Below are 25,665 nucleotides of genomic sequence, written 5' to 3'. Positions count from 1 at the left end.
AGAAATGTTCCAAGGAGAAGGGGTTTTGAGAAAACAAAATTTAACTTCTTGTTTTCATACTTTTCACCCTCGAATCTTGCACACCAACATCGTTTCTTCTTCTTTTTCTTTTTCTTTTTTGATTTTACACCGTTACACAGAAAGAGAGACAGAGAGAGAGAGAGAGACAGAGGGAGAAAGAGACAGAGAGAGAACAGATCTGAGGGCAGCGGCAAAATACAGAGTGAAATCTGCTTACCGAAGTGGTGGCGGATGGAGATCAATTGCGGTGCCGATGTTGATAATCGGGGATGGTGGACAGGGCGGCGTACGTGATGGGGGCGGCGGAGGCAAGGACGGCACTGGTGGAGGACGGTGGTGCAGATCGTGGAGGTTTAACGTTAGAGAGAAGGGAGAGAACTGAGGGAGTGAGGGGAAATGGAGTGGCTGCGTGAGTGGTCTGATTTTGGAGGAGTGGAAGGAGTATGACAGATAGAGTAGGGTTTGGGAGGAGTGGACGGTCAAGATTAAAACACTAAATAGATTGACGGTCAAGATTAAAACGATTTAATAATTATATATAATATATATTATTCAGTCGGTTCGGTCCAATATAGGTTCGGTCAGTTCGGTCCGCAGTCGGTTCGGTTCGGTTCGGTGCATATAAATTTTCAGAAAACCAAGACCGAACCGAACCTAGTTCGGTTCGGTTCGGTCCACCCCGAACCCCCAAAAAATGGCCCTGGACCGACCGAACCGAATGTTCGGTTTTTTCGGTCTTTTTTGGTCCGGTCGGGTTCATAACACCCCTAATAGTAAGAGATGATCCAAACAGGGTGTTTAGCTGATTGGAATCGTCAATTTCGATATGTGGCTTTCAAGAATTTATTACTCCATTTGCCTTTTTCAACAAGATTTCTACTTTCAGGCATTTTAATTGGTTGAGTTTTCGAACGAAATCACCATGTACTGACTTAAACCGCAACGTTTCATCCAAAAAATATGGTGTAGATCTTTCGTCGACATTCTCTGTCCAACCTTCCGATGTTGAGACTTGTCACAATGATGAACCAATAAATTAGATTCAAATCAAACCCACAAAGAATTACTTGAAACCAAACAAACCTTACGCCCCAATTATGTAGGATCCGCGATAAAAAGCGACACAGGAATAAATAAATCCAGAAGCAGCTTGGAGTAATTTTTCATCTACCTTTACCCAGGTTCCAATCCAACGTATTGTCAATTTGAACTCAAGCAAGTTCAACCACACTTGTCAACAGACCTGACAACCAAAACGAAACTCACATTGAAATGTCTATAAACACAAGGATAAACCACAAGGCATGCCACTCTGCAATTAAATTCACAAACAAGCAACTACGAACTTTCATCGAAATGTCGACTGTCTTGCTTCATCTCTCCATTTCTCTAGAGGTCTGTTGGCCTTCCCTACTCGACCCAGATGTGGGCAGACTGTAATCACTAGTGGAGTTGCTGAACTTGCTGCGGGCCCCATACTCTTGGCTTCCCAATGCCATCATCCTGAATTTCTTCATCTCTTCGTTGTATTGGCTCGTGTCTTAGTCTGAGCTAGTATGAGAACCGTATTCCTTGCTGTGTCCTGGTCTTATGCCTTAGTTGAGATCCGATAGGGATAGGTCTCCTTCGAACCCGTACTACCTGTGTAATTTCAGTAATGTTGTTTGCCTTGTCACCTAGAAATTAAATTATAACGCTACACGAGTTTGAATGCAAGAACCTTCACCATAGCGTCAGACCTTAACAGCCTTTGAGATGGCAAAAAAGAGTGATTAGAAATACGAACAATCGGGGGTTCACACCGTTTCGTGAGAAGTTGTAGGAAACATAAATGGACGAATAAAACTGACCATTCCCTTCATTTCTCACCATTTTTCTCCCCTTTTATTCATTCAACGATTGATGGGCTTTTTGAAGAGTGTAAAGGAATGAATGATTTTGCAGGTCATAGCTGACTATAGTATTTTCTTCAAGAGTTCGTTGTCTCTTTCTTCTTCTTCTTATTGAGTCATTTGTAAGTATGTAGAAGATTTTCACAGTCAACTAGCCGTTAGTCACAATATAGGCTAGCTAGTCCATCCTTTCCTTTCTTGTTTGCTTTCACATTCACAATTATTATTATTATTATTATTATTTTGATCGGCAACATGATTTTATTAAACTCGACAAATGGTACATCGAGATCGAGGACCAAACTCTAGATACAAGTAAAGGCTTGAATTGTAGATCGAGAAGGCCCAAAGGAAAGCAAGAAAAAATGACATCCAACAAGACATTGAATGAACCCCAGAAGCATGGATTCAACTAGGCCTAAACGGAGATAGATACCAGAGTGTTCAGTTCGGCCTAAATCTGGGTTCAATATAGAATTGTTCTTCAACATACATCAGCAATTGTATCCAGCAATTATTTAGTATTATTTTTTTATAACGAATGAACAACCTTACAGTCAGGCCCACTAATGCATCTTGCTTCAAGGCCAGGCGACCATAATAGAGTCAATCGCAAATGGATGGAGAGAGAGAGAGAGAGAGAGAGAGAGAGAGAGAGAGAGAGAGAGAGAGTTGAGAGGCAGTTTGAGCGGCGCTGAGTTTAGAACTTGAGATAAAATGTCTTTTTGAAAAGCTGGGTTCAACCTACAAAATCCAGTGGGTTCATTGGATGAAAACAGGATTAAGAGAAGTCCAAATCTCACGTGTAGCAGATTATTTCAAGGAAAATGTCATGGTCCTTGACACATTTTCATGAAAGTGTCCATAAAAAAAAATGGATGGTTCAGATTAACACCACATCAATCCCCTATTTTCAAAGTTGAATATTGTTAAATTAACACCACTTGGTACAAGGTGTCGTTGGCCCTGTGAATCTCATCAGCCTCGTAAATGAGATCAATCGCCCAGATCTTTACCAGTGCGTTAGCACCTGCATATATTGGGAAGGGAATACTAATACTTCCTTTTTTATTTTATTGCAGCTCACCTCTTCAATATGCAATTTGTGGAGTCGGTAAGGTGCTTCACGGGGAGCCCAGACTAATATGCGTAGAATCCAATATTCCAACATTTTTCTGCCTCACAGAAACAGAAGGCGGCACCACAAAAGATACATTTGGCCCTCCGGGAACCAAATAGGAACCTCATTCCCTGTTGGAACAACATGCTGAAGTTCAGAGAACCCCTGTCCGAATAGATCATGAATTAGTTAGAGTACAAACATTTTTTTTTTTTAGTCAGTACAAAAAAGTGTATGAAAAATGGAATTTCTGTCAATGAATTGTTCTTGTTTTGAGCAAATTAGCACTTGCAAATAAGAAACAATAACACAAAAGAAAACAAAAAGTTCTCTTTTTTACAAAAGAAAAGCTGGGTTCAACCCACAAAATCCAGTGGGTTCATCGGATGAAAACAAGAGTAAGAGAAGTCCAAATCTCACTTTGTGAAGCAAGAGTACTCTCCTAATTTCAAAGTTGAATTTGTTACTACTAAATTGACAGCACTCGGTACAAGGTGTCGTTGCCCCTGTGAATCTCATCAGCCTCGTAAATTAGATCAATTGCCCAGTTCTTTACCAGTGTGTTAGGATGAGTTTCATATATTGGGATCTCCACTTCATCACCGCCTTCTAATTGCAATCCTTTGTACCCCTGTGGTATATACAGAAGCCACACATGATCTACATCGGAGGGATTGACACGAAAAGGGAATACTAGTACTTCCTTTTTTATTTTATTGCAAATCACCACTGCAATACGTATTTCGTGGAGTCGGTAAGGTGCTTCTCGAGGAGCCCATACTAATACGCGTAGAATCCAACCCAACATTTTCTGCTTCACAGAAGGAGAAGGCAGCACCACAAAAGATACATATGGCCCTCTACCATGGTACGGGAACCAAATAGGAACCTCATCCCCTACTGGAACATAAATAGAAACAACATGCTGAAGTTTAGAGAGCCCCTGTTCCAATAGATCAATGAATTAGTCAGAGTACAAACATCTTTTTCTTAAGATTTGAACTAAAAATATTCAGACATATTGGGCTTACTAAATCTAAGTGAAGAAATAACCCTAAACAGAGCTCAATGGGAAAACAGGCCGGTTTCATATAGCCGACCCCAACTGATTGGGACACAAGACTCAGTTCGGTTTGGATACCGCCAAGTGCTAAGGGATTTTTGGGCTTTTTTCATTATTTCCTTCTTCAAATTTTTTTCGCGTTTGCTCATTTTGCACCAAACTTTTTTTAATTATTGATTCATCTCGACGAAAGGAATCGAAAAAATAAAAAATTATGACTTTTACCCAAATATTTTTAGAAATATCCAAGATAAAAGCCCAAAAAGTCGGCTTTTTGGGCTTTATCTTGGATATTACAAAAAAAGTATTAGGGTAAAAGTAAAACAAAATTACTTTTTAAATTTCTCTTGTCGAGGCGAATCAATAATCCAAAAATGTTTGTCACAAAACGAACAAACGTGAAAAAAATTTGAACAAGGACAAAACGAAAAAAACCCAAAAATCCCATAGTGGAACTCAACCTGATTTCCCGCTTTACAAAAACCATGATTTTACCTTCTTATGGAATCCTGTTCCTCTAAGGTTTTATTTCTTAAGTGTACTTATTTTTCGCTTTACGAGATAGGTCATTCTCTCATAATACATCACATTTAATTCAAAAAAAAGTACTACTTATTTTGGTTAGTGGAACACACCCTTATAAAGCATTCCAATGCGTGAGAGAGATCGAGAGTACCTTACTCTTGGGAAGTTGTTTTAAGAGACTAGTTAAAAAATTGTTCTCAGCTACTTTATTGGATTCCGAATAGTCCACCCGCCGCCCTAGCTGATCCAATTCAAGTGGTAGGCTTTCTAATAATGGACAACGCGGTGCATACACAATAGTTCATGTTGGAAGCTCTGGAAGAGATCGAAGCTTTGCACAATCATTCAAGCGGATGTTCTCCAAGCAAGGAAGGTTATTGATACTATCTGGTATGGTGCACATATTATTTTTCTCAATAATCAAAATCTCTAATGAGACCAACCCGCCAATTCCACTAGGAAGATGGGATAAATTGCAGTCGCCTAAATCCAAGGTGTTCAAGCTAGTAAGGTGCCAGATACTCTCTGGCAAGATAAGTGATCTGTTACGTCGAAGTTCCAAATGCGCCAATGAGATCAACCTATCAATTTCATTGGGCAGATGAGACAAGTTGCAGTCATACAAACTCAATATCTGCAAGCGAACAAGTTTGCATATACTTTCCGGTAAGGCAAGGAAACCATTATTACGCTGAAGTTCCAAAGTCTCCAAAGAGTCCAAATCCCCAATTTCACTAGGAAGATGTGAGAGCTTGTTATTTCCCACAAACAATTCCTTCAAGCAAGACAGCTTACCAATGGAATCCGGTAGGGTACATAAACTGTTTCTTGCAAGATTCAAAATCTCTAATGACGTCAACCCCCCAATTCCACTAGGCAGATGTGACATGTTGTTGTCTTCCAAACGCAAACGCTTCAAGCAAGTAAGGTTACAGATACTCTCCGGCAAGGTACACAAATTGTTTTGTGTAAGGTCCAGAGTCCGTAATGAGATTAGATTCCCTATTTCCTCTGGTATATATGACAAATGGCAGTCTTTCAGATTTAATTCCATTAAGCAACTGGCGGCCTGGACAGAGATGAGTGAAAACCCAATAGAATGCACACCCTTTGGTGGCAATGTCCAAGATGAGAAGAATAAGCACCATAATTTATATAGCGGTCCTTTAAATACAGCTAAGTTTCCTAGCTTAGAGCAGCCAGAGAGATCAAGACGTTTGAGAGATTTCAACATCCAAATGCCAGAAGGAAGCTTCCAAAGTTTTGTACAGTTTTTCATATCTAAGACAAGAAGTTTGTTCAGACATCTAATAGACTCGTCAACCTCCACTAAACTTTTGCAATCATTAAGGGTCAGTTCCTCAAGAGAGTAGAGTCCAGAGAAGTCAGGGGTTCTTGTTAGGTAATGACAGTGACTAAGGTAAAGGAACTTCAGTTTGTCCATAATCTGTCCAAAAGAATTTGAGGAAAGTTAATTTCCACACATGCAATACCGTGCGATAGATGTGGGATAGAGAAAGAAATAAGGACGTACCATATTTCCATTCCAAACTTTTCTAAGACTGCTATAACGCAAATCAAGAGCAACTAGCTTCTCCATAGAAAAATTCCACGGTATACAATCCAAAGGGAAGCCTTTCCAGCTTAGCCATAAGAGCCTTTTGGAAATATGTTCATAACCAGAAGTTAGGTGAACGTAATCGAGATGAAGCAGCCACAGGTTGTTCATCTTTTCAAATGCCTTAGGATTCACTTGGACATCTTCTAGATCATTAAACTTTAGAAGGCCCCTTTCAACTAGTTCAGTTCCCTAATAAGAAAACCCATTGCATAACGAGGGGAAATGAAGTACCAAGGGTTAGAAAGCAAAAAATAAAGCCATATTCATGTAAGTTGAGACTTGGAATTAAGAATGAGAATAAGCATATGTGGCATTACTATAGACAACAGTAATTAAACATGAACAGTTGATAAAAAGATCATGTTGTGTGATCCTCACCATGCCATCTCTTTGAACCTCAAGGACATGCTCACGATACCACAGTTTGTCCATCTTTTCAAATGGCTTTGCATTCACTTGGACATTTGTAGCATGTAAGAGGAGGCCATTAACTGCTTCTGTTCCCTAATATGAAAACACGGTTCAAAATGAGGAAAGAAAAAAGTACCTCGGTGAGAAAACAAAATATAAAGCTTGGAATATTCACGTCAAATAAATCAGAATTAAGATGGGAACAAGTGCCTGCAACATTATTGCAGTAATGAAGCATCAACAATTGATGAAAATCTCAATACATATGGCTCTCACCTTGCCTTCTCTCAGAACTTCAAGGACATCGTCAAGATACCACAATCGGCTACGCTTCCCAGGATCAAGAGATTCTTGCCTCACGATTTCTCTTCCCATTTCTCTAATCATATCATGCATCACAATTTGGTCATGACAGTCGTATTTTATGAGACACCGATCGGCTAGTTCCCGAATCCCTTCTTCTGCAAAATCGTTGTAGACTTCCAATATTTTTACTGTAAAATCTCGTCCTATTCCAACAAAAAAACATGCCATATCCAGGAACAACTTCTTCAGTTGTTCACTTAGCGAATAAAAACTTATCTTAAGACTTATGTTAAGTTTTCCTTGAACATCATTAGAAGGAATTTTTCTTAATTTCGCTATTGTACTTTCCCATTGAGGTTTGCTCTCGCCGCAGAAATAGGAACCCAAAACTTCAAGAGCTAATGGAAGCCCTCCAGCATAATGCCCAATTTGGCATGAAAGGTCCAAATGGTCTTTTGGAGGATGGTCTTCCTTAAAGGCATGCCAACTGAAGAGCTCAAGGGATTCGTCCTTGTTCAATTTCTTTGGCTCATATATCTCATTCTCACCCAATTCGAGGATTTTTAGCGAAGACTTATCTCTTGTTGTTATGATGATTCTGCTTCCAGGAGCAAAGGAATCTCGATCTACGGCTAACGCCTTCAATTGTTGGACATTATCCACATCATCCAGAACAAGAAGAACCTTTTTTCGATAGTAAGCTGTCTTCTTTATAACCACGATACCTTCATGAAAATTCCTTACTTCATGTGTTCTATTTAATATAGCCAAAAGAAGTTTCTTTTGTAACTGATCCAGACCATTTGGATGTTGCGAAGTTTCTCTGACATTTGCAAGAAAACCGCTACGTTCAAACTTGTGTTGGATGAGATTATACAGCCTTTTTGCAATTGTAGTCTTGCCTATTCCACCCATGCCCCAAATGGCAACAATGCGAACACAATTGAATTCCATGTTCAGCAACACATTAAGCTCTGCAACACGACGGTCTAGTCCAACTTGGCAGTCTGGAACATTTAGATGTGTTGGATTTACTTTTCTAACATCTTTAATGATCATCTTAATTAACTCTGCTTCATCTCTGCAAATTTGTGCATCAATTAACATAAAAAAAAAAGTATAAGTACTCATTAAATCTATAATTAGCCATGACTATGGGATGAATTAATCATGCTAATTTTGGCCAAAAAAGTAGTCTTAATTGAGGATATCTGGTCTAGAAACTCAAACAAATAAACTAGTTGTAACCTTGCAGGCTTGCAACAAGCAGAACAGTGATTTTGAAATCAGTCAAAAATTCATACTCATATTTTAAAGTTCTTTCTCTAGGCATATATAAAGTCATGCATAATAAGGCCTTCTCTTGTTTTGATCTGAGGCAAGTACAAATGTGAAATAATTGCAAAGTTCGAAGTGTGTCCTGCGGCATTTGAAATTTGATGTATATAAAATTGTGGTCAACTAAATACTTTTTAAGATTAATAAACCTTCTAGCAGTATGAAAACGTACTCAACCCGCACCTCAAAATATGTGGATTAGTGTGTACTGATGCTGTTTTAAGATCATTTTCTTGTAAACATTAGAAGTGTCGAGTAAAATACCCGTTGGCCTCATTCAGCAATTGCCGACCTGACAAATTGGCAGCTTTAGTAAGAGCTGCCCTCCACTTTTCCACCTTGCAATCCAATCCATCTCTAAAATGCTTTTCATGTTCGGTAAATGCGTCTTGAAGAACCCCTGTCTGCTTCCGCACGTCAGATGGAACAACATCATAAAAGATAGGCACAACAATTTGTTTCAAAGTCTCCCTGCAATCCATGATCTGCACAAGTTCATCAAGGCACCACCTCGACCTAGCATAGTCTTTTGAGAACACTATTAAAGAAATTCTGGAACCCTCAATTGCTTTCAGTAGTTCACCGCTAATAAATTCTCCTCTTTCGAGCTCTTTGTTGTCCCTGAATGTGCGAAAACCATTGTCCTCTAAAGCAGCAAACAGATGGCTGGTAAAGTTTTTACGAGTATCGGCACCTCTGAAACTCACGAAGATGTCGTATACCCATTGCGGTGGGATGGGTATGGAAGAGGAAGAACATCCTTCTGCCCGCGTGGCATCCATATTTATGCACACAACACAAAGATTTTTAATTTTTTTTTATAGATCCACACTGCATAAAGATGAATCGAGATTTTGTGAACTTCTGCCCGGCAAAGTAACAATAGATGAAATGGTTTACTTTTCCATTGATTATGTCCGATGATTACAACATAGAAAGAATCCCAATATATACAATATAAAAATGACATTTGATTGGCTATTGACTCAATGCATATTCACTTGGATTGATGAGTTGGATAACACCCCTTTCAAACCAATGGGAGGAGCCCGAACGATTAGTGGATTGACAGACAACCGTTGGGTATTGATGTCAGCTATTTCCAATATAATGAGGAACAATTTGTTTGCAAGAACTTCTTCTCTAATAGAATGATAGTCAATTTCGAGATGTTTGGTTCTTGCATGAAAGACAAGATTAGAATCCCAGCCCTGGCTAAACAGTTACCACACCATAGAACACAAGGAGTCATAGGAACATGAAGTTCAGAAAGTAATCGCTGAATCCAAACCAAGTATGCAGTTGTGTGAGCCATAACATTATATTCAACTTTAGTGGATGATCGAGCCACTATGGGCTTTTTCTTAGCACACCAAGAGACAAGATTATGATCACCAAAATAAACACCAAAGCCAGTAGTGGAATAAGTGTACACCCCATTCGTAAGTTCGTAAATAGAATGCATAACTAACTATAAAAATGCATAGCTAACAAGCCAAGAATTTGCTACCATAAACAAAAGAATATGCATACATACCATGAACAAAAAAAATTGTGTATCATTCTCCAAAAAATATGAGTGGTGAGTACCTTATACTCTCAAGATACGAACCAAAAGATTAGGGACTTCGTTCCCAATGTTTATTATGGAGCCAATTCAAGAGTTCCGCCCCTATATGTCATCATCTGCAAAATATAAACACGGTTTATAGAAGAGACATTAGAAATCAATAAATTAACGGACTTTGAGAAAGAGAGACCAGAGAGAGAGAGAATGCACATGGAGTGATGGCTGAAATTTTTCAGTCCCAATAGATAGAGATGAAGAGGGAAGTGAAGATTGTTCGACCTCGTGCATAAACAATGGGGAAAAGGCGACAATATAGTCATTCGGAAGAAAACTAATGATATTGGCGGTGGTGTGTCTCGGTGGAATAAAGGCCACTCTTTAATTACTTTTACTTTTTGGTGTTTGATTTCGAAAAGGGCAGATTCTTCGTAAAAGGCCTTTAAGCATGCTAGCCTGACAAAAGTCATTCAATTTTTTAAAAATATTTTTAAAGAGTTCTTGAAAAGAAATAAGCTCAATCATTATAATGCCACGACTTTTATGCTGTGTTTATATTATTGTGCTGAGTTTATATTATTGCCCCCACGTGCAGCAGATTTCTTCCCCTTCACTACTTCTCTCTCCATTCTTTCTCTCTCTTCCACCGATCACTCATCCATCTCCACCTCCCTCGTACCAGACCATAACTGATGAATTTGTTAGAAATTTTTTCTCGAAAAGAATTTCTCACAGCCAAAAGCAACTGATCAAAACCAGTTAATGTGACGGTAATCATTGACGTCGTTCTGTGATTCCTAACACCCATAACTAAAAATCACTACTAGCAAATGACTTGTCACAAATTATTTTTAAGAAATGACTTTTAAATATTTTCATTTGATGAGCTCTATTTGGGAAATTACGAATGATTTGTCACAGAGTCATTGCAAAGTTACAACTTGCCCCTGATATTGACTCGGCCACTCTAAGAAGAAATTTCATATATGTCCCTCAAAAGCACAATTTATGAACACTACTAAAACCCTCATTATATCGAGTTTTGATGAGCTCTTTTTGGAAAATAAAAGTAGTACATCTGAATTGTTTGTTGTCTCCCGGGCTCCTAACTGTGTTCTCCTTTATGACCTTGAGCTCACATCTTGCTAAACGAAATTGGGATGTCATCAATAAGCTATCTCATATTTTTGTTTACATTGCTCGCCTCTGTCTTGTTTAAACCAATTCACAAATCTTTGATCCAAACACATTATACAAAAAATGGCTATGTGCACTGGTTTGTAGTGGAATAAAAGAAATTAAAAAAGAAGAAGAACTGAAGAAGCCAAAGTTCATTTTTAATTTTCCATCATTTTCCACTCGTGTTAACCCAAATTCATAATTCAAATACACCATCAGCCAAGCTTTGTCAAACCCAGAGATTGCAACAAGAGACTAGGAATATGGCAGCAAGTAATTATCGTCATACATGACACCCACTGCTGGTAGAAGATCAATGGGCTGGGTTGGGCCGGACTGGATTCGGTTCAACCTGGGAAGACAATCCTGACAGGTTGGCGCCACGGGACGCCAAGTGAAATGGCCAGGCCACATGCCACTGAACTACGTGTCATCTGACAATCGTCGTACATGACACCTAATTAGAAAATGGTTACTCACAAGTCATGTGACGTCATGAGGTACGTGCTCGGCACGAAATTACATGACATCAAAATACAGTTTCTTTGTAAAATGTATATTATAAACCTTAGCAAGCTATACCATCACTAGCTATTTGAGGATTACGTACTTTTCCTTCTCTACTGACTTGTCATCGGAATGCGCTCTGAAAATCGGCTAGTAGGCACTAACTGATTCCCTTGTTTTGTACTTGGACTTGGGGAGTAAGAGAGCAAGCTACAACACCATCCTGATGTACGGACTTTTCGAACAAAATCAACATGTACTGACTTGAACCGCAACATTTCATCCAAAAAATGTGGTGTAGATCTTCCATTCACATTCTTTGTACAACCTTCCGATGTTGAGACGTCACAATGATCAAGAAATAAATTAGGCTTAAATCAAACCCACAAAGAATTAGTTGAAACCACACAAGCCTTACGTCCCAATTATAAAAGTTCTGCAAAAAGAAACGACACATGAATAAATATAAAAGTTCTGCAATAAGAAACGACACATGAATAAATATAAAAGTTCTGCAATAAGAAACGACACATGAATAAATAAATCGATCCAAAAGCAGCTTGGATTTCATCTATCTTCACTCAGATTCCAATCCAACTGTCAATTTGAACTCAAGCAAGTTAAACAACACTTCTCAACAAATCTGAATAACCAAAACAAAGCTCACATTGAAATGTCTATAAACACAAGGCATGCCACTCTGCAATTAAATTCACAAACAACTGAAATTGAAATGTCGACTGTCTTGCTTCATCTTTCCTATCTCCATTTCTCTAGGGGTCTGTTGGCCTTCCCTACTCAACCCAGATGTGCGCAGACCGTAATCACTAGTGGAGTTGCTGTACTCGCTGCTAGCTCCATACTCATGGCTTCCCAAAGCCATCTTCCTGAATTTCTTCATCTCCTCATTGTATTGGCTCGTGTCGTTGTCTGAGCTAGTATGAGAACTGTAGACCTTGTTGTGCCCTGGTCTTATGCCTTAGTTGAGATCTGATAGAGATAGGTCTCCTTAGAAGGCCCGTACTACCTCTGTAATTTCAGTAATGCTTGTTACCTAGAAATTAAATTATAACACTGAAAGCAAGAATGTTCAGTATTTCTCTGGCAGTTGAAAGCTATTTTAGTTTCTGGGTTTTTTCGCGTTGATCAAGGTACTCACACTGGCTACCGGCCCGTTGTTTCTGATAGCATTTTGGTAGCCGAAGGAAAAGAAACGTTTAAATATGAGGGATATGCACTCACTGCATGCCTCTTCCTTGGGAAATGCTTCGAATCACTGTCAGAGAGGCAATGGAGCTTTAGAACTAGACTTATTGGGCTCCAAATAAGGTCCTTGCTAACTGTAGCAATTTATCAGAAGCAACTAAAACTCTCAAATGCTGCTAAGACAAACCATTCTCCTGGTCAAATAACAAATTATGTCATGGTGGATGCTTATAGTATAGGCGAATTCCCGTATTGGATTCATCAGACATGGACAATAGGCCTTCAGATCTGCCTTGCATTTTTAATCGTATACTACGCTATGGGGACTGCAGCTATTGCAGCGGTGGTAGTGATTGTATTGACCGTGTTGGCAAATTATCCAGTGGCCAAATTACAGCATAAGTATTTGGCAAAACTTATGCTGGCACAAGATTGGAGGCTTAAGGCTATGGCAAAGGCACTGACGAACATGAAAGTCTTAAAATTATATGCTTGGGAGACTCATTTCAAGAATTTGTTAGCAAGTCTTGTCACAAAAAGGGTACTATATGGTTCTATTTTGGGTATCCCCAATCATGGTATCAGTTGCTACCTTTTGGGCTTGCTACTTATTTGGGATTCCTATCAATGCCAGTACTGTGTTCACATTTCTTGCGGCTTTCCCGCATTCTTCAGGAGCCCATAAGAATGATCCCTGATGTTGGGGCAGTGTTTATTGAAGCAATGGTTTCATTCTCACGAATCATGAAGTTTCTCAATGCACCTGAATTGCAGAATAGATATGCCAAGAAAACATGCGATGCGGAGCGATTCAACCAAGCTATATTTATTAGTACCACCAGAAGTTCATGGGAATCTAGCTCTTTAAAGTCAACTCTAAATGATATAAACTTGGTGGTTCATTGTGGTGAGAAGATAGCTGTATGTGGAGAGGTTGGCTCAGGTAAATCGACCCTTATAGCGGCAATTCTTGGGGAGGTTCAAGACATCAAGGGCATAGTAAGTCTTCAACTACTTCTTTTACAGCTTGAAATCTAGCAAACTTTGAATCGGCTGACCTATACATTTGTGTGCACGTATATTAGATAGGCTGTAAAAATAAATGTAGGAAGTCGTTCATTTTGCTGCTTTTGCACATAAATGTTTTTAAAACTTACATTTGGTATATAAGTAGGAGCCAACTAAATTTACTGTTAAAAACCATATATTATAGCACATTATTCTGCACCAACATATCGATAGGCAATTTGTTGATCTCTGAGCTCTATATGTCCATAGCCTGCTCATATGTAACCTCTTGCAAGGAAATGACCGAGCAGTTTTAACTGCTTGTATGAAGATTTGTAGTTTTGCAAGGAAAACAGTCTTACTCGTTACCCACCAAGTTGATATCCTTCCAGCATTCGATTCTATCTTGGTTAGGATTTTAACTGTTTGCACTTTCTGGGTTATCCTTCTTTAACATTGATCTTATTTATGAACTTATCCCCTATGTGGTAAACTCACACCTACCAAAGCATGTGCGTTCAAAAATCGTTTGGCTAATACTGCATAAATGGTATGTTCTGTCCATCGGTTTTGTCGACAGTTTGTGTCTGAAGGGAAGATTGTGGAAGCAGCTACCTATGATCAGTTGTTAGCTTATAGTCAGCAATTCAGAACCTTGTCAATTCTCATAAAGTCACGTCTGATTTGAACTTGCAATCTGAGTTTGGTTTTGAAGAACCAAAAACACCAAAGGAATAGATCCAGAAAATTTATACTGAGTGACATCGAAGAGAATCACTTGGAGACCAGTTGATTAAGGAAGAAGAAAGAGAAATAGGAGATACGTGTCTCAAGCCTTGAATACAGTGTCTGAAGCAAAGCAAGGGATTCTTGTACCTCTTCCTTTTGGTTATCGTTCACTGTGTCTTTATAATTGGGCAGCTTGTACAGATTACAGAGTCTACGGTTCGCTGCACATTTGTAGGAGTCAAGTGTAAGCAGATTGGAGCTGATATCAGTATACTCATTGATAGGGTGTGGCATGTTAATATTCTTGCTCCCAAGATCTTATCATGTAGTTTTTCTGGGTATTAAGACATCGATAGCTATTTTTTTCGAGTTAGTGACCTCTGTCTTCCGAGCACCAATCTCATTATATGATTCTACACCATTGGGAAGGATACTCAGTTGGGAAAGAATCTTTACAATAAACAACTGTCATGCAAGTTATGCTTCAAGGAATCTAGGGAACTTACAGATTTTTTTCTTTCTTTCTGTATACGTATCTTAGCTATGAATGCATATTTTAGCTTTGGAGTATTGGCTTCCCTCACATGGCCTATCTTGTTTGTCATCTTACCTATGGTTATTGTTACCATAATCTTACAAGTAACCCAACAATGCAACTTACACAAGTGCTTCTACGTTATTTCTCACAAACTACGCCAGCATACCATTTGATAACGTATTTTGTCTTTTAACAAATAGAGATTGTACTTTGCCTCTGCAAAAGAGCTGATGCGATTAGACGGCACAACCAAGTCTTCAGTTGCTAGCCATCTTGCTGAATCCGTTACTGGAGCGGTGACCATCAGGGCTTTTGGCTAGGCAGACCGGTTCTCTTCAGAAAATTTGCAACTTATTGATGCCAACGCGAGTTTATTCTTCCACAAATTTTCAGCAAACGAGTGGTTGTTCTAGTGCCTAGAAATCTTGTGTGCAATTGTTTTGTCATGTTCAGCGCTTGGCATAACTTTCCTCTCCAATGATGCTTCCAAATCAGGTCACAAATCAATATTACTTGTTTTCATTGCCTTTGCTACATGCATAATATAACCAAAAGTTCTTCAAGTTCACCTAAGTCATCCGACAATGTTATTATTGGAATACACTGGTAAATCGTTTAGAAGTCTGATGAGCAAATTGGTTGTTGATTTTCTCATGTCAGGATTTATTGGAATGGCACTATCATTTGGTCTTTCACTTAACACATTTCTCGTTCTTTCGGGTCCAAAGCCAGAGCACAATGTAAACAATTATTGCCATAGAAAGGCTAGAACAATATATGCATATACCTAGTGAAGCCCCCCCAAAAATAGAAGGCAATCAACCAGCCCTGAACTGGCCGGAATTTCGTAAAGTTGAGATCCGTGATATGAAGGTAAAATAGCATACTTGCCAAGAGTGGATTAGGTATGTCATTGGTAATGGTACAGACACTTTCTTATGGATAGATTATTGGCATCCAATTGGGGCTTTATACAAGAGATTTGGAGAGACTGTGGTGGCTCATAGGGGAAGGGCATTACAGGCTAAGGTCTCTTCTATCATTGATGAGGGGGTTTGGAAGTAGCCTAGGCAACGTAACAAGGCTATTATGGAAATTATGAGGGAAACTCCTGCTGGGTTTCTGCCATCTCCATCTGCTAGGGACATGCTTATATGGACTCTGACTGCAGATGGTAAATATTCTGCCAAATCTGCTTGGGAGGCTTGTAGGCACCGAAATCCCATTCAACCTTGGCATGCTATTGTGTGGTTTGGTTATGGAATTCCTTGGTGGAGCTTTATTGAGTGGCTGACTGTTTTGGGGAGATTGCCTTCTCGAGATAGGTTGGTGAGTTGAGGTATGGTGTCTCCTCAGTGTGTCCTGTGTTTGTCTGGCATGGAGTCTCACCCTCATCTATTTTTTGACTGCCATTTTTCTTCCTCAATTTGGCAAAAAAATACTATCTAGGAATGGTATTACTCGATCTATATTGCCCGTCTCAGGAATTGGAGTGGGCAGTCCAAAATAGAAAGGGAAAAGGACTCCGGAATTCTCTCTATAAGCTCTCTTTGGCAGCCTCCATTTATTATATTTGGGGGGAGCGCAACCTGAGAATTTTTCAAGGCCGATCTAGAGATGTGGCTGCAGTTTCTCTGACCATCTTTAATTCAATTCTAGCTAAGGCTAACTCTTGGGCAACGGTGAAGTTCTCGGCCCAGAACTGAGATCTTTGTGATGCTTGGCTCCTGGACTCTAGAATTTTTGCTGTTAACAATTGTTGATAGGATGTTGTTTTCTTGTTTTGAGTTGGTTTTTTGCCTACTGTTGGGGCTTCTGATGTATAGGTTTCCAGGGGGATGCCCCTGTTGCTTTGTGTAGCTTTTTCGCTCCGTTTGTTGGTATAAAATTTTCACTTACCAAAAAAAAGGTAAAATAGCATTGTAGTATCTTTTTCTCTAGCTAAAATTCATGTACAGTGACGTGCTAAAGAGAAAATGGTGTCAACCAGGTTAGATATCGATCTAATTCTCCTCTAGTACTTCGGGGGATAAATTGAGTATTTGAAGGAGGGGACAAAATCGGAATTGTGGGACGGATACAACTGTTATCAATGCCTTGTTTTGCCTCGTCGAGCCTACTGAGGGAAGTATCATAGTAGATGCAAAAATACAAGTACTCTTGGGCTTCATGACCTGAGATCACACTTGGGGGTCATCCCACAAGATCCAACTCTCTTTAGTGGGTCTGTTAGATACAATCTAGACTCGATAATGGAGTATACTGATCAGGAAATATGGGCGGTAAGGTTTCTGTCACATATAAAAGCTCAAGTAATTGTATCAAACACAAATTTTCTGCACTTCTTTCTAAAGCGAAGATACAAAACACCTATCTTAGGTTTCTTTACTTGCCCTTGAATTTCCAAACTACTGGATAAATGCATCTAAGTAACATAAATCTCATGTTTTCCTGCTGAAAAGATTCTAGTGCCACTTCAAATACAAAATGTAGCCGCTGTAATATTTGCTCTATAGAAGAAGGGTTTTGGTGAACGCGTCGCTTCATTTTTCTAGTTCATAGTTTTAGCCCTTAAAATCACAGTATCGCGAAATGTAATGATTTCGGCGATGTGGCCATATATTCGATACAAAAGTAAATAACGGTATTGGAGGTCCAAAATCCTGTTACGTAATAGCCTTTATTTAAAACCCTGAGGCCAAGGCAACTTCTGAAGAAGAAAAACTGTAATCATGTTGTTCCAAAGAAGAAAACTGTAATCACGTTGTTCTTGTTTCCACTTTCATACTATGAATGATACCAATGATATTTCTCACATACTTGCAAAAAAGTAGTCACAGTAACCAGTTTATTAGAACGTTATTTGCTTGGCCTAATCGATACCATTTCCGAAACATGTATGTATGGAAGGTTCTTGAAAAATTTCAGCTATGGGAGGCGGTTCAAGAGAAAGAGGAGGTATTGGACGCCTTGGGTAAGTAGCATTTTTATTTAGAGAACATCAAAGCAGAAAAGCTTTGGACTAAAAAGTTTGTACAATGCAGTTGTGCAAGATGGATCAAATTGGAGCATGGGACAGAGGCAGTTATTCTGCCTGGGACAAGTACTACTGAAGAGAAGGAAGATACTAGTACTTGACGAAGCCACTGCCTCTATCGATAACGCAACAGATTCTGTAATCCAAAAAATAATCAGAACGGAATTTGCAGATTGCACTGTAATCACAGTGGGGCTCATAGAATACCCACTGTGATGGACTCCACTATGGTTCTTTCCATTAGTGATGGTAAGTGAGTCCTCATATTCTGATCATGTGAACAATGTTATCAAAAAGAGAAACGTCACATGAAGATTTGTTCTCTTTTTTTTTTTTCGCTTCTTTGTTTGAATTTACAGGACAAGTAGTAGAGTACGATAGGCCGACGAAGCTCATGAGTAACGAAGACTCAATACCATAGAGAGAAGTAGAATATGAAGAGATGATGACAGAAATTGATTCACAAAGCAGAGTAAGGCTACATGATTCTGACCTTCCTTAGTCCACACTTGAAGAGCCTCTTGCATTAAGCTGCCAGCCTGCCAATTTGTGTCAAGTTAAGAAGTACGGCTATGGATACAGATGCGGACACACCATTATTTTCCCTTGAATTCAAGACACGTCAGACACAGGAGGGACACGTCTAAAAATACAGAACATAAATATTTTGGATTGATCTTAAGAATTTGTATAAAAGCCGAATACATTATTTCTATCAAGCTTTTTTTTCCTTGATCGGCCATTGTTGCTATCAAGTTAGAGAACAAAACAGTATTAACACTGTGAAGATAAAAATCTAAGGTGATTGTTTCACCTTTTGATGTGATCCCAACATGTCCATGACGTGCGCTAATGTGTCTACAATCTCTCTGACTAAACAAAATATAAGGGGGGAAAAAACAAAATAATGTATTCAGGTGTGTCCAACATCTGCCTGGAGAGCAGTGGCGGACCCGGAAAATCACAACGGGTAGGGCACATACTGTTTTGTGATCTTCGAGAAAAAAATTATAAAAAAACAAATGACGCAAAGCTTAAATATTTAGTACCGAATAAAATTATATAATATGTATATTTACAAAAAGTTTCTACAATACATGTACCTTTAAGGTATTTCTCCATGTTTTCAATAAAAAAAAATAGTTTTCCTTGACTTTACACAAATAAGATAAACTTCAAATACTACCTAGTTAGACGAAATGCATTATCAATGACAAAGTACAAGTACAAATGAGGCTACAAAATACATTAAAAGCCCTAATTTTTTCAATATAGGAAGTTGTGATTTGTTTATCAAAAAAGGTACTCTTAGTTTAGATAACAAGAATTCCCAACTCAAGATCAAAATCAAAGCTCCAATTTCAAGGTACAATAGTCAATATGTAATGTATCAAACAAAAGACCACCCCGAGATTCGGGTTTGGCCAAATAGGAATGAGAAAGTTAATGATATTTGTCCTTCATGAGGTTGCATGTTCGAATCTTGTGGAGGTCAACTTCAGTACCCTAGAATCAGTAGAGGTGGGCCCAAGCTGACCCGGATATCTGGTTATCAAACCAACATTGTAGCGGTGGGTTAGCTTGCTGTGCAATAATTCCTCTTTGAAATCTATGGGATAAAATCTAAAAGGATAGCAAATACAAAAAAAAAAACCCTCTAATTTGGGTGGGGGCACTTGACCCTACGTGCCCCTTATTGTGTCCGTACCTGCTGGAGAGTGTAGTGTTGTGTTCGTGTCTAACAAAAGACGGACACGGATAAATAAGGCTGATAAACATATCTGTACTTCTTAGGTAGCGAGTACGACGTCAACTTGATGTGTTATAGAAGAAAATGAATACTAACCCAACTAGTTTTTACTCCAATATATGCTAGTCACACCTAACTTCAAGTGATTTTCTCTCCAAATCAACTCAAAGAAGATGATCTCTCATATGAGTATAAACAAGGGTGATAGGGTGTACAATCTATTTTACAATGAAGATCAAATTAAATAAGAACTCTCGCACAAATGTATAGATATTAAGATAAAGAGTATAGTTGAATCGCTCACTATAGTATTTTCTTCAAGAGTTCATTTTCTCTTTCTTCTTCTTCTTATTGATTCATTTATAGTAAGTATGTAGAAGATTATCACAGTCAACTAGCCGTTAGTCACAATATAGGCTCCTCCATCCTTTCCTTTCTTGTTTGCTTCCATATTCCTTCAAAATTTGCCTTAATGCAAGATACAACTTCCCATAGTTAAATATAGCCATTTGAATTATCAAGGGAAAGACCTATGATACGGTCTTCTAATGTACAACAATCTTTCATGTTGCTTAGGCCATCCACAGTGGCATAATCAAAAGCAAATCATTTTTAAAGTTAACAATATTGAGGTAAAAGATGGCTCACAATGGTATAATCAAACTTAACAACATTCTTAGAAATAATCAAATTTTGAGCTTTGGATAACCAAAACTAGCAACCTTTTTCAATAATCAAAATTTGTGGATCTCACACTACATAAGTTAACTGGTTCTAAAATTTATATACACACGTGTTTCAAATGGTATTTTCTTCTTATTTTCTTCGCCTGCTCTATATCTCATTTTCTTCAGCCACAAACTCTTTCTTTTTCTTTCCCTCCAAAAGTGAAGCTCATATCTTTCAATCATTTACAATTCAACTCATTGCACCGAATTAAGGTATTTCACTTTTTTTTACGTTTTTATTTTATTCTTTTTCGTTCCTCTCCTTGTGGTTGAGTACATGAAGAACCTTGCATTTTTTTACAAATTCAATAACACATTTGTTTTGTTTTTTTTTTTTGAGTACATGATTTTTTTTTCCAAATTCATAATATGAGGGAAGGAAGTCACCAATTTTTTCTCCAAAATTAAGAGAGAAAAATCGATATATTTTTACCAAAAAAAAAACCGTAATGGAGGGAAGTGATCAATGGTGGAAAACATTTGTCGCTGCATTAAGGTATTTCACTTTTTTTTCGTTTTTATTTTTATTCTTTTTTCGTTCCTCTCCCTGTGGTTGAGTACATAAAAAACCTTACATTTTTTTACAAATTCAAGAACACATCTGTTTTTTTTTTTTTTAGTACATGATTTTTTTTCCAAATTCATAATATTAGGGAAAAAAGTCACCAATTTTTTTCCCAAAATTAAAGGAGAAAATCGATATATTTTTGCCAAAAAAAAAGTGTAATGGAGGAAAGTGATCAATGGTGGAAAACACAAAGGGAGAGAGAGTGTAATTGTAGTGTATCCCTTATTTTAGATATGGACTAGCTAGAAGTGACCATTGTGGACCTCAACATTGTTAAGCTTAGCAACCTCTTAAATGGATAATCAAAAGCTGATGTGTCAACTTTTGATTATCCATTTTTGATTATGCCACTGTGGATGGCCTTAGAGCATTCACAGTGGAATAAGCATAATCAAAATGTTGCTAAGGTTAGCAATGTTTGTTCAAAAAAAGTGCTCACATTAGAATAACCAAACTTAGCAACTCATCAAATTTTGGCCTTTAAATAATCAAAACTAGCAACTTTTTGCCAATAACCAAATTTTATGTCTCAATCAAGTACACCAACATTACACAAAACCTTCTCTCTCTCTCTCTCTCTCTCTCTCTCTCTCTCAACAATGTTTACAAAAAATAACTTTAAAAAGCTGTAATTTTCAGAAACTTTTGTTTTTTACAAAAAAACAATTTTTTCAAAAATTTTAAAAACTGTAAGTAAATAGTGTGTTTTTCAAAAAACTATTTTTGAAATTTCAAAACTCTTTTATAGAAAACTATTTTTTAAACAAAATATGTTTTTAAAAAACTGTATTTATAGTTTTTGAAATTTCAAAACTATTTGTGTAAATACAATTCTTTTAAAAAATTTCAAAATTGTATTTACAGTTTTTAAGTGAACAAAGTGTGTTTTTTGAAAAAATATTTTTTGTTTCGAAAAACTTTTTTTTAAACTATTTCTAACATAAACTCTTTTCTTTCCTTAACCGCTTTTTCAAAAAATATGCGTGAAATGAGGGGTTTGGAGAGCCCATTTGTTTTTATTATGAGCAAAAAATAACCAATGTAGGATTTGACATTGCTAACTTTAGCAACCTCTAAATGGATAATCAAAATCTGATGTGGCATGTTTTGATTATTCACATTTACTTATTCAACTGCTGATGCTCTTATATCTTATGTAAGATGAGAGCCACAATGATCTTATTTATCAGTCTAGCCTTTCATTTTGTTGACTTCAACGTTAAGATTCCCATGGCAAAATTCAAGGTGATCAGAAAGCACTAAAGGCTGATTGAATCACATATGTTTTAACAAAATTAATATGGATGATAAGGGTTTGACCGTTCATCTCTCTTAGCAAAAATATGGTTCATTTTTTTTTGTCAACATGGTAGGATACTTTCATTAGTAAAAAACCATAGCAGTACGGCGGATTCACGGCAGTCTGCGCGACGGTGGCAGCATTTCTAATCTCGATCGTTGGTGGTTTTTAGCAGGGCGGTGGTTTGAGCAGTGGGTTTCATTTTTTTGGTGCATGTATAGGGCTTTGGTTGGTCTCGGACTAGCGATCGGGTCTCGGGTAGGAGTCCGGCTCCTCTCCAATCCTCCTAAAATTGGAGGATCCTCCAATCTTATTGATAATGTGACGCGTGGAGTCTTGGAATGGATGGCAGAGCGTAGGTGGCAAGCAGTTATATGGATACGGTGCTTTACCCGTAGATGCTTCTTCAGCTCTCGCAAGAATTGTGCGGGTGTCGTCCTCGGAGGGACTTCCCGAATGATCATACCGAGGAATTACCGTACTCCGCATCTTCTTCTTTTTTTTGGTCTTAACTTGCACCTTTTTGAACGCAAGCGGAGGAGTCACCTTATGCCGCAGGTGAAAACTACTGGCTCTGGCTCCATATATGGATCAATTGAAATGGGTTCCCCCTATACCTCTGCCACTGATGCTGCTGAGCCTGAATAACATCTCGATAAATTCGCTAAGAGCGGCAAACGATTTTAATTCGTCTAGAAGTAGTATCTGCCCGGGAGTTGAGCTGGATAAGAGTTGGATCTTTTGTCCTACTTTCAGGAGACATGCGCCTAGCATAGCCTCGCACTAGGGTGCTATGGGAGCTCTTTCGACTTCTAATAGGCCATCAATTGGCTCAGAATGATTCTCAACGAGTCTCCCACCATAATTCCTCATTGAAGGTAGTTTCCTATCCAACTCCCAACAACCCGTATTCTCCCAGTATAGCATTACTATCAACGTATGGGTTGCTGATGCCATTTTGGTTTAGGTTGCTCTTCCTGCGTGGGAAATGGGAAGTGTTTTCTATTCTGTACATATTCGTTCCTGAGCTTTTTAAAATAAATAAAGCAAGAAGAGTCTTTGGAACAAAAATGGTATCTTTATTACATTAATTAAAACTTATTTGTTCTTGTTCATTTCTATCATATAACAAAATGTGACTTTACCAAAGCTGAGAATGGACCAACTATTAAATCTTGGATGAAAATTTCTTTTACCTATTTCTCTAGGTAATCTATTATTAACAATTGTGATACCATTGCATTCAACGGTCAAGAATAAAATATCTTCTTCATACCAAAAACACGTGATAACTTTCTTTCTCTTCTTCCATCTACCACCATCACCGGACCACTGTCAATCTCTCCCCTTCTTCCCTCAGCCATCGCCATTAATGGTTACTGCGCCCTCTAACCCCTCTCTAATCCATAGCCACGTCCGTCCCCATTCTTGTAGCCAATCTAATTCGTCCCCCTCCACAGACCCAAACTAAAATGAAAAACCCAAACCCACCATTAGACACGTCAAAAAAAAAAAAGTTAGACCCATCAAATTTGCTATGAACATCTCTTGAATTTTTGAAATACAGGAGGAGAGGTTTGTTGCCTTCATCTCCTTCCACTTCTATTTCTCGTTTCCTATTCAAAACCTAACCAATCCCTAATCCAACTTTAATTGCTGGGATTTGAAGTTGTTTTACCAAACGTGATTAAAGAACCAGCTAAGTAATGGAGTTCGGCGGCGACGAAACAATCCGGCAACGAAATATCCGGTTTTCAGAGGCTGATTTTGAGGGACAGAGAGAGGATTATTATTTCGTGTGCTCACTCCTATGGCTTTTTAGGTGTAGTGTTAAATCCAGCCGTTGAATCTAAATTGAAGGATCCTCCGATTTTAGGAGGATTGAAGAGGAGCCGAACTTCTTGAATAACGTGAAGATTAAGTAATTTTAATTTTCTTTATGTCCTTGTCATTTAATCTTTGTAATATTGCAGAGATTAATAAAAAAAATTGCCGATAAAAAAAAACCTATAACAATACATCAAAGAGAATGATTATCGTTCCACAGAGAATTCAATAACCAATCAGGAGGTCTAGTTTCCTAAGTAGGAATGTCAGAACCTCGCAAACATGAAGTTGCTAAAGTGCGAGTAACTACATTCGTCGATCTACGAATTAAAATAAAATCACAAATCCTAACCGAAATAAAATCACAAATCCTAACCGATCAACTCCTCGGCGAATATCTTCAATAAGAACTCCACTTTCAAAGGGCAAGATATTTTGCAACCCAAAATATGAATTGATATTTGTCATCAAACCACCATCACCGCCAAAGAACCATGATCACCACCACCATTGTTGAAATCCAAAGCGGCACTTGATGACGAAGGAGAAGCCGAGATCTACTCATAAAAACGTGAAGCCCTCAAAGTGTTTCCCACACTTTTCCTTCCAAAAAAAACCCCTTAAACAGACCTCAAATAACAGACCCAAATCAGCGTGGACTCCTACACCCTCTCCACAACCCGTCTTATTGAAACGATGGCAAGCACGATACGCCGCATTCCAACCGTTGCATCTCCTAACAGACACATTCCCCTACCGCTTCTCTTCAAGCATACGAACTGTCACATCTCTCACAACTCTCCCAGACCATTTTAAGAGCATCTTGAATGTCCTTCTTCCTCTCAACTCTCCGACAGTCGAGAGTTCCCGTGAAATAGCCTCTCAATGCTCCTCCGTTCTCATTTCAAGACTGAATTCTAGTGAAGAAATTACCAAAGCCATCCAGCCGATTGGTTTCGAAATTAAAAGTTCACTTCGGTAGGATCCACTGGTAAGTTTCCGAAAAAAACTGTTCTCTCATGGTGAATCTGCGTTGGAGCTTTTCATGCTTATATGTTTAATATCATGCTCAGGAGTTCGATAAATACTCATTGCACTCAAGGTGTTTGATGAATTGCTCCTGTTGCCCTTCCATTTATTCCACCCATCGATATTAGTGAGAAAAGTAAATGGAATATACGGTTAATGTTTGTGATGCCTATAGGGATAGCAGGCTTATTGTAACAATTTATGCCTTGTTTGGATGGGTTTTCAAAAAATTTGACGAAAACAGGAAACAAGCCAAATTCGTGAATCTTGCCTATGACATATCCAATGTGCACTATAAGCCATCATCTACATCGCATCCATTGGTGGGCCATGGTTCCTCATTGAATCTCGACCAAATTGAAGTTGTAAAGGAGTGGTCCCGAGGGTGGAATTTT

At 38.3% G+C, this 25,665-nt stretch overlaps 4 protein-coding genes across 5 annotated transcripts in view; 1 reads left to right on the top strand and 3 right to left on the bottom strand.

Annotated features, from left to right (window-relative positions):
* Positions 1–3,285: 3,285 nt before the first annotated feature.
* On the bottom strand, positions 3,286–8,706 carry LOC131302423 (disease resistance protein RPV1-like). The gene is made up of 6 exons (XM_058329071.1): positions 8,562–8,706; positions 6,930–7,114; positions 6,621–6,746; positions 6,156–6,431; positions 4,773–6,068; positions 3,286–3,976 (listed from the first exon to the last, which is right to left on the bottom strand). Exons 1-5 carry the CDS (start codon positions 8,572–8,574, stop codon positions 4,923–4,925), a joined length of 1,746 nt encoding a protein of 581 aa, XP_058185054.1. The 5' UTR covers positions 8,575–8,706; the 3' UTR covers positions 3,286–3,976; positions 4,773–4,922.
* Positions 8,575–9,079, bottom strand: LOC131328352 (TMV resistance protein N-like). The gene is made up of 2 exons (XM_058361303.1): positions 8,636–9,079; positions 8,575–8,589 (listed from the first exon to the last, which is right to left on the bottom strand). The coding sequence occupies exons 1-2, from the start codon at positions 9,077–9,079 to the stop codon at positions 8,575–8,577; spliced, it is 459 nt and encodes a 152-aa protein (XP_058217286.1).
* Positions 9,080–11,511: 2,432 nt separating this feature from the next.
* LOC131328344 (ABC transporter C family member 10-like) lies at positions 11,512–18,638 on the top strand. Its single transcript, XM_058361296.1, is given in 22 exon segments — positions 11,512–11,543; positions 12,328–12,460; positions 12,659–12,679; positions 12,681–12,741; positions 12,744–13,278; positions 13,280–13,418; positions 13,420–13,793; positions 14,035–14,173; positions 14,345–14,411; positions 14,414–14,703; positions 14,705–14,960; positions 15,035–15,132; positions 15,232–15,526; positions 15,692–15,750; positions 15,752–15,904; positions 17,022–17,106; positions 17,109–17,171; positions 17,174–17,313; positions 17,942–18,005; positions 18,076–18,260; positions 18,263–18,317; positions 18,428–18,638. Coding segments are annotated over 22 exon segments (3,306 nt in total). The 3' UTR covers positions 18,490–18,638.
* The window catches only part of LOC131302417 (disease resistance protein RPV1-like), a 73,217-nt gene continuing 59,638 nt past the window's right edge, over positions 12,087–25,665 (bottom strand). For both annotated transcript variants that reach the window (XM_058329053.1, XM_058329042.1), the window contains exon 6: positions 12,087–12,577. The gene's annotated coding sequence lies outside the window, so the exon portion shown is untranslated. The remainder of the gene's footprint in view (positions 12,578–25,665) is intronic.

This window comes from Rhododendron vialii, chromosome 1a (genome assembly GCF_030253575.1).
Source record: "Rhododendron vialii isolate Sample 1 chromosome 1a, ASM3025357v1".
NCBI lineage: Eukaryota > Viridiplantae > Streptophyta > Magnoliopsida > Ericales > Ericaceae > Rhododendron > Rhododendron vialii.
This window is presented reverse-complemented; position numbering and strand designations above follow the sequence as displayed.